Here is a 12,866-nt window from a genome sequence, read left to right on the forward strand (position 1 = left end):
AAGACTATTTAAATTTTGTAAATCTATCTTTAATATAGTCCACTCAACAAAGAAAGAAAGAAAGAAGAAGAAAACGAGGGGGAAGAAATAGTATAAAGTGGGATTAAAAAATGCAAAAATATCAAAGCCCGTCTCCTCTCATCACAAATAGACATAACTACCCTTTTGGAGATTTGAGGGTAGTTTCACTGAAAAAATATCCAAATAATAAAAAAGTAGTTCAAACAATATTAAATCAAAATTGAAGATCTCTAGAGATATTTTTAAAGTTTTAGTTCCTAATTTGATACCAATCCATGGTTAAATGATCAAAAGAGATATTCACTCTTTTATTTTATAGTACTAATTAGTTACCGCCTGAAACTAGTCTTACCTCCGTCCCATAGAAATAGGCTATATTTCATTTTTCATCCGTCCTATAGAAATAGTCCATATTAATTTATGGTAACATTTTTCTCCTTCTCTCTTACTTATCAATTATGCATGAAATCCATGCCAACCCTAAATAATTATTTTCTATGGGACGAATGGAGTATAATTATGTAAAAATAATAAATTCAGAATATAAATATATAATACATAACAAAGATACTATGATGTTTATCATTGTAATTACAAGTGTTGAAATTAAATTTATAAACTAGTACCAAACTAATATTTCATGCTAGTTAAGAACATGCCCTTGAGTAGTCTTGAAAAGAACAAGAAGAAAACACAAAACTCACTTACTACACTAGACATATATATCAAATATGAACAAAACAATTAGAGAAATGGAAAGAGTGAGAAAGTTGATCATGGGAAAGTGAAACCACCACCACCAGAAGTGGCAGCAGGACGCTGGCTGACAGAGGGGTTAATGGCAACCCAGAGCAAGGATATAGTAATAGCAATAAGGCCTGACCAGACAAAGACAATGGTAGGCGTCTTCTTTCTTCTTCCCATGAGTCCCTTAGCAAAAGGATAGAGATGCGCCAACACCCAGAAACTAAAGAAGGCTCCGCCAATGAACTTGCTCCACTGGGGCGTCGTCTCGTATATCGTCCTCAAAAATGCCACCACTATCGCTATTATGTTCACCATCCCAATCACAATCGGCGGAATCATCAGCGACGACCACTTCACCAAGTAGAGTTCTGCGAATATGTCATCGTTGTCCTCGCCAGCGGACTTGGATGTCAACGTGAAGGAGATCTCGATCCCGGCGATCACCTTCAGCAGGCCTTGCACCACCGCAGCTAAATGCGCGCTGGTGCCGGAGATGAGCCAGAACTGTTCGTTCCTCCACCAATCCTCCAAACTAACGCCCGACCATTTGACCTCGAGTATGGCCAGACCAATGAGGCAAACGGACATGGTGAGGAGCAGGAGTAAGAAAGTGATATCGAGATTTTGCACGATGAAGTAGCCGGAGAAGAGGGAGAGGGCCGGGAGGAAACAGTATACGATGAGGAACAATGAGGTGAAGGGGTAGACGCCGACATTGATATAGGCCAGACGTTGTAGAACGTTGAGCTTTTTAGTGGCTAAAAAAGCGTTGTTTCGTGAGAAGAAGATCTCAACGGAGCCTGTGGCCCATCTCAGCACCTGGTGCAGCCTGTCTGTGAGATTGATGGGAGCGGATCCGCGAAACGCGTCACGCTTGGTCACACAGTAGACAGAGCGCCACCCGCGGTTGTGCATTCTGTATCCTGTCACCACATCTTCCGTCACTGAACCGTAGATCCATCCGACGCGATCCCCCCATTCCGTCTTGTCCTCGTACCTATAATGAAATAAAAATGATAAACTTCATCCGTATACAAATTGTATCACTTGTATGTTTTGGAATAATCCGCTTTCATACCAATATAATTGGCGAAAATAATGTTTTGCAATTACATTTAAAGACTAGAATGACTTATCAAGTTTTTGAGTATAAAAATATGAAGGAACAATGAGTAATGAATATACCAGCATGAGACTACAGAGACGGCTTCGGCAACAGTGGTTGCATCAAGAGCCTCGCGAGGCGCCCTAAGAATACCTGGAGGGCGACCATACTTGACAGCCGGATGATCAGCAATCGGACGACCTTGGAACTCAGCCACAGGTATGGACTCCGCTAGTAATGTGGAATTCCCGAATCTCTTTGGTAGTAAGTTGACATCGAGTTCAGGGTCAAAATCAGTGGTCTTGAGTTCGGCGGTTTTGTCTACATTAGCAGGAAGTTTGTCTAGTTTTGGAGGATCGAAACCATAGAGTGCAAATCTTCGAAACATGCAGCCTGTCCCAACATAGACAGGACCTTGTAAGCCGTCGAGAGCTCGCATGTTACCATCGAAGAAGACAGTATTGTGGTTGGCATAACGATCTGATGGATCAATGCCTTCAAATCTTTGTGGGAACTGAATGTAGCAAATATCCTCGCCGCCCCTGTCCATCATGAAGCACATTCCTTCCCGAATAGCGTTGCAGTTATTGATGTAGTGATCGCAGTCGAGGTTGAGCATGAAAGGTCCATTGGACAAAATAGCCGATGCTCGGACGAGGGCATTCATGGCACCCGCTTTTTTGTTGTGGTCATAACCGGGGCGTTTCTCACGCGACATGTAGACAAACATAGGCAGACGTATGTCGACATCACTAAAGTCGATAATATTGCCTTCGGAACTTCCCATAAGTGGATCGGAGCTAGGAGGCTTTAACATGACTTGTAGAATTCCAGCATGGTCGCCCTTGGCATGCTCGCGGGATGCAACGGCCCACGTCCCAGGCCAGTGGGTGCCGTCAGCCATCCATGTAGCTTTAGTCACCTTAATGGGCTCTAATGTGTCAGCTCCAGTCTCCCTCATGTGCTTGAGCATTTTCATCTCTTCTCTTGCATTGAAAGCCTCTGATCTTCTCCTGATGGAATCTGGAAGCCCGTTGATTCTTACTTTGAACTCATCATACTCTCTTTTCACTCTTCTTCTGTCCTTAACAAAGTCCACTCTGTTCTTGTTCTTGGTGGGATCTCCCTTGAGACTGAAGTAGGACTCCGGATTCCGGGGTTCTATGTCGTGTTTCCTACAGAAGGGAACCCATAGATCAGCAAAACTACAAGCCTCAGCCATTGCTTCGAAGTTAAGTAGGGCTCCTCCATCATCAGAAACATAGCAAGCTAGTTTCTCGACGGTGTACTCCACAGCTAAGATGGAGAGAATAGTGTTAGCAGTTACGAGAGGGGGTTCCTTCTCAGGATCAGCAGTGGATACAAACACATCCATCCCAGGAAGATCTGATCGGCCCGTGGGGTTGGCGGGGGAAGGAGCTTCAAACTTGTCGCGCAAGAGAGGCAAATCCGTTTCTCGATTGATGGGGTGCATCTTGGGGAGCTGGTCAAGAATCCAAGAGAATGCAAACCATATTTCGCAGACGACTGACATCAACCAGAGCCACACAGCATCCTCGTTTGGATGGCGCACTCTCCACACCAAGAAGAAGCACATGACAACAAAACGAATAGCAATGAGGAGCCTGTATGGGCTAATTATACTATTAGGGATATTAATGACGCGGCTGAGAGGCCGCCATGGTCTATCAGCGGTCTCGAGCATGCCCTGGTGCATTCCTCCATCTTCGTCCCCGTCCTCAGGCCAATACGCATTCCCATATCCATAAGTGCCCTGTGTTTCAAACAACCATTTGTTGTGATCGAATTCACCATTATGGTTCCTCTTCATCATCGACATTTGTTTATTATCCTTTTCGGGCCCGGGGAGGTGGAGGGCTCCCTTGGAGTAGTTTGGTATTTCATCGTCTGAATCAGCACTCTTGTAAGGCTCCTTGCATCCGGGACAGAGCCCAGTGTCTTTCTGGGCGTCCATGTAGCAATCCCGGCAGATTTTGTACCTGCATTCGCAAGGGATCACGTCGTTGCCGCGCTCGTCCTTGATCACATTGCCATCGCAGGCCGGCATCGCGCACGATGACCCTTTGCAGCCGGCCATCTGGGGATGGGAAACCTGCGAGTCGATCACCTTGTCCATTAGATGGGCCCGCGTTACGCTGTTGAATCCCCCTGTGAATAGGGAACTTGACACGTATTGCTCCTCCGCTTTCGCTGCCACCGGCTGGTTGTCTGGCGTCACCGGAATGTGGACTGTGTAGCTGTTTTGGTCGCCGCCTTCGCCACCGGACATCTCGATCTCCTCCTTGGAGAGGCTGACATACTTGCCGCTGGATGTTCTCCTCGCGAATTTGACGGTGGAGGATCCTCCTTTTCCTCCCTTCTTCGACGGTTGATTCGTTAGCGTCGCCATGCTCTTTTTTCCTTGATCGCTCACCCTCCTTGTTCAATCATTTATCTTTGCCAGAAATTATTTCATGCAATGCTGCCTCACCATCACCATCATCTTTCTGTAATTTTTCAAACATAACTAATGAGTAGTCCAGCACAAGTCACAAGTACCCACAGACCAAATAAATTGGTTGTTTAGTGCCCTCTTTCCTAAAATTTAATTATCAAGATTTCTCTATTTTACTCGAATCGGCAAGATTTCTCTATTTTACTCGAATCGGTATTTCTATTTTACAAAGTGTGGACTCAAATAATGAAAGAAAACAGCATATCCAGCCAAGAATTAGTGGGGCAAATGTCATACATCAACACATGTCAATGGACTCACAGGTCTTCAACTGTTTCCTTTGCTGTATTAAATGCTATAAGCATCCAACATAAGCACCATGCATGCTCTTTTTTTACATTTACATTCATACACAAAAATCAAGCTGCTTTTTATCTCCAATCTCTTCTTTTTCTTTCTCTTCTCACCTTATTAGTACAAACCCACTTGTTTGTGTCAAATTTAGGCTAATTTTGGGGCAATTTGAAGAAATAAGGAAAAAAGGCAATTGAACATTGAAGAAGAGGAAAAATGCAGTATCCATTTTTTTAAAAAAATCCTTCAAACCCCACCTTCCTATCCATTCCGAACCACTTCATTTATTAGAGAGAACTGGCTGATCCTCACACCTAAGTAAATCCATCACTCACAAATATCCCACTTCCACCACACACCATTTCAAGATTCCATTTTTATTTTAATTTTCCCACAAAAACTTCAATTCTGACTAAAAAGGTGTGGAGATGCGTGCAATTGTTGGTGGGGTGTTTTTAACTATGGCCTTGCTGCTGAATTTCGGATTTTGCCACGTGAGTTTGCTTCGCATAGATCCCATGGAAAAAAATCGATTCTTTATTGAAAAGGTGGTGTTGATTTAGTTGCAGGAGATGATGGTGCCGGCGGCGGTGGAGGCGGAGACGATCATCGGCCGGAGGAGGCTGGGGAGCTTTCAGATATGCGCTCTCTGCACTTGCTGCGGCGGCGGAAGCAGAAACTACTGTGTGTCGACGCCGTGTTGCTATGCAATCAATTGCAATATCCCAAACAGACCCTTTGGCTTTTGCTCTTTCACTCCCAAGACTTGCAATTGCTTCGGATGCCATCTCTAATCTTCTTGTAATTATTCGTGGTAAGTATCATAAATGTGTCATTGTTATTACAATTACTATTATATTTGAAGTTTATGAATAGGGGTAAGTAATAATGTAAGGTAAAAAGAGTGGACAAAAATTATAGTACAAGGGGGGATTGGTCCAACCATTCATTCCCACCAGCTGTATATTACACATGTATTTAGTAATGGATTAATATGAAAAAATGGATATGTGATGGATCAGGTCTGGGTCCAAAAGGAGGGGTGGTCCTTTTGGTTTTGGTGGTGGTCCCCCTCATCCGGGTACGGGTCGGCCCAGCACTCGTCCGACTCTGCCGCCTTCTTCCACCTCCTCCTAAACACCTTGTACTCGTTATATGACTCTCTCCGAACCTAATTTCATCATCACCATCATCACCGTCACTTGTTTGTTTTCGAGTAAATTAATTTAGCTTAATTATTGACAACTTACTGCGAGTCTTTGGTCGATTTCACCCGACCCGGATTTATCCTGCAAATAAATACCCACAATCTCACATTCCCACTCTTACTAGAATAAATTCAATATATACACTACTCAGTAGTACCTTTTTTTCACTAGAAGAGGTCTTGTTCCATCTAGTCGTCTGCATGTGTATCAATTAAGCAACTTAGTTGATAAGACGTTTTTTTCCTCAAGTCAATGAAGAAGAAATTAAGTACCTTTTGGCGAGGATCTCCCAGAGTTGGGAGGCCGTAGTGAACAAGATATTCGGTATCCACAACTCCAATCTTTTTTGTTCGATCGCCCTATGCAAGATAAGATGGTATCAGATAGTAGACGAAATTCAAGAAAACAGCTACATAAACCTGACCGTACCTGTGCGCAATAACCAAGCCGTATGTCTAGTCCCCACGCATGGATCAAATCGTTCTACACACAAAAACAAATGTCACTCCTCAATCTAGCTTTGTCTGTAAAAACATGTCATCTGTAACTTGATATACCTGAATCATATACCACACACAACGCCATGCAGCTTTCGAGAATACAGGGGCCATCACTTCTATCCACCTATCGCCATTGTCAACTAGATTAATATGCCAAACACCCTTTCACCTTTTTAATAAATAAATGTTACAAGTCCAGTTGTTTAACTGTAAATTCTACCCTGTGCAAGGAGGACCGGTGCTGCTGTCATTGCATTGAATACCCTTACCATCATGTTTATAAGACCTCCTGTGGACTTTAGATCTCCCCGATCGAGCTGTGATAAGATGGTGCACCTCAGACTTGTCAAGATCTAGCGCTGGTTGTGATATCTCTAGCCCTTCATATTTCACAATCGATAGGTACCTAAGCACATCCCATATTTAAGTTATACACTTACAATAAAATCTGAATACTTTTAACTTCATGCTGGATGAAAAAGAAACACGGGTTGAGCTGCATACCTGGCAGGATCAAAATGTTCAACACCAAGGTCTTCGTCCCATAAGAAAATATAGTTATACTCTGCTACAATATCTGGATGTAGAAACCGCTTTGCGAACCACCTGCTCATTACACGCCATCAGATTTTGAACAAATTAATCAAAGAGAGTAATAAACTTTTAGATATTCATTCATTATCATAACTAACTATTAATCACTTGGACACACATTATAGAATTCAAGGAGAAAACTAGCTACTCATACCATTTAGTTTGATTATCAGCTGAGACATGTATGACACTACTGCTCCAATTATAATCCTTCCACTCATCAACAATACCATCATAATGGAAAAGCATGACAGCAAAATCACTTCCTAGGAACTGCAAATTTAGAAGCCTTATGTTATCTTTCTATCTATCTATATACACAGATATACTACATCACAGATATTCAAGGTTCAGATTTTCAGTAATAAGTTATAACTATACCTTCTGGACCATCATATCTACATTATTTTTCTGCTTTATCCCCACAGCAACAGCAAACAGACTTTTAGAAGTATTTGTCTTCTGTTTGCACATTTAAACTCGTTAAGCTTGAATCTGTTCATGGAATATACTTTTGCTTTGTTTTTCCAATACTAATTTATCAATGAAAAACTTCCAAAATAAGTAAATATACAAATAGAGAAGATCATCAAATGACTGTTGCTAGGCAATCAGCCAGAAGAATTCTTTCCCACTTTCAGCAACTATACAGCTTGTAAAAAGAAAAACCTCAAAATGTAACGCGGAATTCTCTCATTACAGACCTTTGGAAGACCCCATAGTGGTCTTCTCTCCAAATTAGTGGTCTTGGAAACTATGCCTTGGGGTAACGTCTCACTTCCAGGAAGCCTGCATTGGTTCTAAAGACAACAAAAATTATGCCAGTAAGGCATGAAGAGTGGCGCATTATAGAAAACGAGTCGTGCGAAACAGTTTCCATATTCTCGTTCACTTTTTAACAAGTCTTCTGAGCTCTCCATATTTTCAGTAGAATGCTAGCTTGAAAGTAGGACTGCCCGTACCTTACATAAACCTTTCGAACCTTGTAAATTCCATATTAACATGTCCTGCAAAAGAAGTCTTAGGCTCTAAAATAATACTACATCAAAAAATCCAAATATTTTATGTTCATCAAAGCAAGTCTAAATATGAAGGGAATGCAGTAAGCAACCTCTATATTGTGTTGTGTTATTGCTCTGCTCCATAGGAAGAGTCCTATAAAGATAACAAAAGCTGCAGGAAAGATGCTGCCTCGCGGGAAAATTCTACAACATTTTTGATGCCTCACTACCGGCATCTGAGAAAGTAATACAAGGGTCGTATAAATTCGGCTGGTCATGAAACAGAGGACTAACATATTTGCATCCACATATTTGCATTGAAAAAAGGTTAGCAGAAAATAAGCATTCGAACGTAGTTATATCAAATCAAACAACAGATTGTGTGGAACTTGTCACTGCTGCTCATTAGTCAAGATAATGACGCATATTTTACTGAAATTCAATCAACTTAATCAACAAGGCAACCAAGGCAGAAGCCTAATCACATTCACTGAAAGAAGATTATTATCTTCATAAATTAAGTTTTGAAATCAAATGATGTTCAGAAACGATAGTAGAAAGAGCAGGAGCAGTTATCAATATCAAATAATCATGTTACGAGATGAAGTTTGGGGGAAAATAGAAAAATAACCTTATAATTGGCGTATGCATATGAAGATCCAAAAATAGATGATATTTTGCAGATAATTAGGCGCACATGCATTATATAGTTACCAAATTAGATGATCGCGCCATGGTAGATCAGAAACTCGTGAAATGTCTTCCAAAACCGGCCGCATTCCATGTTCCGATTGTATATACGTGATCGAGAAAGGTCTGATTAATAATTGATTTGCACATTTGATTGCACCATTTTAGTGACATGCGTAAGCTAGAAAACAATGGAAGACTCGTCGTCTTCACCACGACAAGGACAGAGAGAGAGAGGAGATGAAGTAAACCGAAGAAGACGGGCATTCCCCCTTAATATATGGCTGATTAAGAGAATTTTCTTCTAATTTTCACGTAAAAATTAGTTTAAATTTAATATTGCAATTTAAGAGTAAACAGGTATTTAGATAAATATTAAATGAGAGTAAACTCACATTTTATTTTATTTCTTACAATAATAGATACGATTTCAATATATTTTTTGGTGCAAATTAATACTACTGCAAAGTCTATGACCAATTTAAAAGAGTGGAGATACAAAAATGACATGGGCATCCGGAGATTTACCTTGATGATTCGACTGCGTCTGAATTTAGGAAAAAAGTCATGCACGTGCGGTACTTTAACTATTCTACTCGAAGAGAGTAACAAACAAATGAAGCATATATTATGAAAAAAATAAACAAAACTAACTAGAGTGAAGAAAAATGTATTTCTGCGAGATGAAATATGCCCTGACTGGTGGTTTCGGATTCATGCATTGTCCTCAAAGATTAAACGATTTTTTCCCAAACACCTCAAAATCGCTATGCACCAACGGAATCTTAAAATTGTGGTTCAGGTAGTGTCATCAATTTTTTCCGGTATTCCTTTGGCTGAGTGAGTTTACTTATTTGAAATTCCTTTGCAAATGTCAATTGAAGTCAAGTTTTAGCTATAGATTTCAGCCATAGAAACCTATGGATGAAGATACTATATAACATTATGTAAAAAAGTCTGGATGGTGAGTGAAAGTGAATAATAGTAGTTGAGATGGAATAATCAATATACAATTACTAAACATTGTTATTGCTATTAGTGGGGTGAATTTGAAAATCCCACTAGATAGTGATGTCTTTATTTAGAAAGTGAGGATCAATCCATTGCTCTTCATTCTCACAATCACAATTTATATAATTAATGAACAAGAATATCTAGAATGACATAGTAAGCAATCAAGAGAGGAAGGGATGCGATTGTGCCGAAAATGACCCTGCAACATAAGAAGGAATAGATTCATTAGTTTTTGTGTTCTAAATATATAAATAAAAATGAAAGTGAAAGTGAAAGTGATGAAATACTGACGCGGTGCTGAGTACGTTAGCGTGCAAGCTATACTCCTGAGCAAACATGAAGCAGGTTATCGCCTGCGGGAGAGCCGCCTGCATTGCACAATTTGCATATATATGTTGAACTTGAATCAATAACTAATTGACTCCTAGGTAGGTAGAGCAACCTTGCTTGACCTGTATAATAACGATAGCGAGGATGTCTGAGCGCAAGCCCAAAGCGAGAGCGCTAACGCCTGTGATAAGCGGTCCGCATACAAATCTCAGACACATACCGTACATGCTTAGCCCTACGCCACAAGCTATTATCTTCTCTTGCAGCGCCATGAACAGCCCTGCATCCGTTATTAACCTCATTTCTTCGTCACATCTCTCTCGCACACAAACATATAACCTGCTATGTATACGTACCCATAGTGAACATGGCCACCCCACTTCCCGCCTTTGCCATTATCTGAATCGATCCATCCACCATCGGAGGCATCACAATATCCCACCTACACACACATACATACTTATCACATGATTGCTGGATTATAAACCCATCCCACATTGGATGAGTCAGGAAAGTTGAAAGCTGTATATAAGTGTTGTCCAGGTCCAAAGCTGATAATATCAAACTAATGTGCAGTCGATGATCCCAACTGTACTACTATAACAGAGAGAAAGGTAACCTGTTTGCTAATAGAGCCCAAACGAGTCCAAGGACACAAGCATAGCAATTGGGATTCTTTCGAAGCTTCATTCCGACTATCTTGATAGTTGAACAGAAACTAGACGAGGAGAAGGGTGATGCGGTGGTATCGATAATGGTACAACCATGATCTCCGTTGGCAACAACAACAGATTCATCAGTATGAACATTAATATGACGATGAATATTAGATGAAGAAGAAAGTAGTTTGGCACGGCGGAATTCAAGCAAGCAGAGGAGAATGGGGAACCAGAGGAGAGACTGTATGACGGACGACTGTATAACAAGATGCTCTCCCGCGTCGCCATACATGGCCTTGAGCAAAGGCACCCCGACCACCAGGGTGTTGTTGAAGCTGGAGAGAGAGAAGGAGGTGATGGCCCACGCAAAGCCAAACCCCGCCTTACACCACAAAACCAAGGCTGCACCAACAACTGCTTTTGCAACAACGTCCGCGGCTAGGAAACGAAAGTTGAAGGTGTAGGGATTGACGCTGGCGGTGAAGTGGAAGGTGAAGAAAGGGAGGATGAAATAGCAGTTGAAACGGTTTATGGCGTCGCATTCTTCCGCCTTGAACATGCGCTTTGACCCGTAACCTAATAGCAACGCTACGTATAGCGGCGCCATGGCCTCTACTACTTTGTACACATCTCCCCACCCTATCTGCATCCTCCTTCTATCTCTCCTTTTGCAAATGTAATTTGCTATTCACCATGATTTATAGTACTAACACTTCTGTGTTGTTAAATCAAATTATTTGATCATATATGCTGCGCTACTTTAATCTCCACTATCACATGGAGTAGTATATACTTTCTAGTTTTTCAATTTACCACTCTACCTCTTGATTATTTATAGTAGCTATGTTGCTGATTAATGTTAGCTAGATTATTAGTAACTAGTAGTAATATAATACCTATTAACTAACTAATATTTAGATTTACATAATAGTGGTGGATTGAAGAAAAAATAACCTTCCTCAACATAGAGAAGATCTTTGTGAATATGTTCGTATTCCAACAGCAATATACTCACAAATCACAATTTTTTTGGCAACCTTTATTGGCCTTACATCGATCCTAAAAAATAAAAATAAGCACGCGGTTTTCAAACTTGAATTTATGACGTTGAGAGTAGTAAAAATAAGAATAATGAGATTTGGATTCGATGCAAAACATAGCAAATAGAATAATCCTTGTTCCATATATGTCAAAATTATATGACTTTTTATTCCGATCATGTTTGCCAATATTAAAATTCGGGCAGGTGATGAATTACAGAAGTGGCATTTATTCATATTCTTCTATTCGAGAGTTGATTAATGAATATTCGCAATGTCTGCACAAAAAGAAACAAGAAATGCGTATTCTTGATGGATAAGTTCATTCTAGTAGTACTATATAAGTAATTCATGATGGTGGTAAAATGGTTTGGATTATGAACCATGAACTTCATTTACTTTACAATTCCGTGTTTGTTAAAGTAAATACCTCATTTGTACGTGAATAAGAGTTTCATTTTTTCATTTCGTGAATAGGATTTCTAGTTCATTTTTACTATAAATATAATAAGGCTCTCATATTCTACTCACTCATTTCACTCATATTTAATTTTTTGTCATCCACTTTTCTTAAGATTTGTTAAAACCCGTGTAAAAAAGAAATAGGATTTTTATTTGTAGACGGAAGGCGTAATATTAAAAAAAGATAGATTTCATTAGTTTGTCGTAAACAAATTAAGTGATCATATGCATGTATGAGCTTTGGTAGTGTGATTTCTTTAGTTTGTAGTCAAGGAAAGTAAAATATGATTATAATTATTTTGGATCATATAATTTTAAAATAGAGGAGTTATTTAACTTAGCATGGATATGTCATTCATTCGTATTGAGCTTGGGATACCTTAAAAACATCGATGCAAAGAAAGAAGATTGTCAGGAAATTGTCTTCCAATAGATTTCGCAAATTGAGTGAAAGGGGCTGGAGTTCTGGTGCTCTATCTCTATTTTCAATTTTTATTTCTATTATTTTAATTATTTTTTGTTATGGTATTAGTATGTTAAGTTGTTCATTGAATAAAAATGTATTGATCATTAGTACTAGAGAATATAAAGCACCCTCCGTTTCTTATTTGTTTGTGGTGGGACTTATTATTCACTAATATATATAGTATTTTTCTTTTTATCAATCTATTTTGTACTCCCTCCGT

General features: G+C 39.9%; 3 protein-coding genes and 1 long non-coding RNA gene across 7 annotated transcripts; 1 reads left to right on the forward strand and 3 right to left on the reverse strand.

Annotated features, from left to right (window-relative positions):
- Positions 1–657: 657 nt before the first annotated feature.
- Positions 658–4,283, reverse strand: LOC125215309 (cellulose synthase-like protein D4). Its single transcript, XM_048116691.1, has 2 exons — positions 1,954–4,283; positions 658–1,765 (listed from the first exon to the last, which is right to left on the reverse strand). Exons 1-2 carry the CDS (start codon positions 4,281–4,283, stop codon positions 796–798), a joined length of 3,300 nt encoding a protein of 1,099 aa, XP_047972648.1. The 3' UTR covers positions 658–795.
- Positions 4,284–4,701: 418 nt separating this feature from the next.
- Positions 4,702–5,564, forward strand: LOC125213687. The gene is made up of 2 exons (XR_007174981.1): positions 4,702–5,176; positions 5,246–5,564. It is a non-coding gene; the product is annotated as an uncharacterized LOC125213687 (long non-coding RNA).
- Positions 5,565–5,573: 9 nt separating this feature from the next.
- Positions 5,574–8,964, reverse strand: LOC125213684. Of its 3 annotated transcripts, XM_048114354.1 has the most exons (14): positions 8,700–8,964; positions 8,096–8,221; positions 7,947–7,991; positions 7,689–7,784; positions 7,366–7,446; positions 7,139–7,257; positions 6,895–6,996; positions 6,611–6,796; positions 6,448–6,514; positions 6,320–6,373; positions 6,163–6,249; positions 6,048–6,086; positions 5,933–5,971; positions 5,574–5,853 (listed from the first exon to the last, which is right to left on the reverse strand). In XM_048114354.1, the coding sequence occupies exons 1-14, from the start codon at positions 8,718–8,720 to the stop codon at positions 5,701–5,703; spliced, it is 1,215 nt and encodes a 404-aa protein (XP_047970311.1). In that variant the 5' UTR covers positions 8,721–8,964; the 3' UTR covers positions 5,574–5,700. The 3 variants fall into 3 exon arrangements, with proteins under 3 accessions (XP_047970311.1, XP_047970310.1, XP_047970312.1); XM_048114353.1 differs by lacking the exon at positions 8,700–8,964 and having other exon boundaries at positions 8,096–8,531; XM_048114355.1 differs by lacking the exons at positions 7,366–7,446; positions 8,700–8,964 and having other exon boundaries at positions 8,096–8,529.
- Positions 8,965–9,719: 755 nt separating this feature from the next.
- Positions 9,720–11,398, reverse strand: LOC125213685 (auxin efflux carrier component 5-like). Of its 2 annotated transcripts, none has more exons than XM_048114357.1 (5): positions 10,639–11,395; positions 10,376–10,461; positions 10,142–10,299; positions 9,981–10,057; positions 9,720–9,888 (listed from the first exon to the last, which is right to left on the reverse strand). In XM_048114357.1, the coding sequence occupies exons 1-5, from the start codon at positions 11,325–11,327 to the stop codon at positions 9,813–9,815; spliced, it is 1,086 nt and encodes a 361-aa protein (XP_047970314.1). In that variant the 5' UTR covers positions 11,328–11,395; the 3' UTR covers positions 9,720–9,812. The 2 variants fall into 2 exon arrangements, with proteins under 2 accessions (XP_047970314.1, XP_047970315.1); XM_048114358.1 differs by having other exon boundaries at positions 9,756–9,888; positions 10,132–10,299; positions 10,639–11,398.
- Positions 11,399–12,866: the final 1,468 nt, after the last annotated feature.

Source organism: Salvia hispanica, chromosome 3 (genome assembly GCF_023119035.1).
Source record: "Salvia hispanica cultivar TCC Black 2014 chromosome 3, UniMelb_Shisp_WGS_1.0, whole genome shotgun sequence".
In the NCBI taxonomy this organism is placed as follows: Eukaryota; Viridiplantae; Streptophyta; class Magnoliopsida; order Lamiales; family Lamiaceae; genus Salvia; species Salvia hispanica.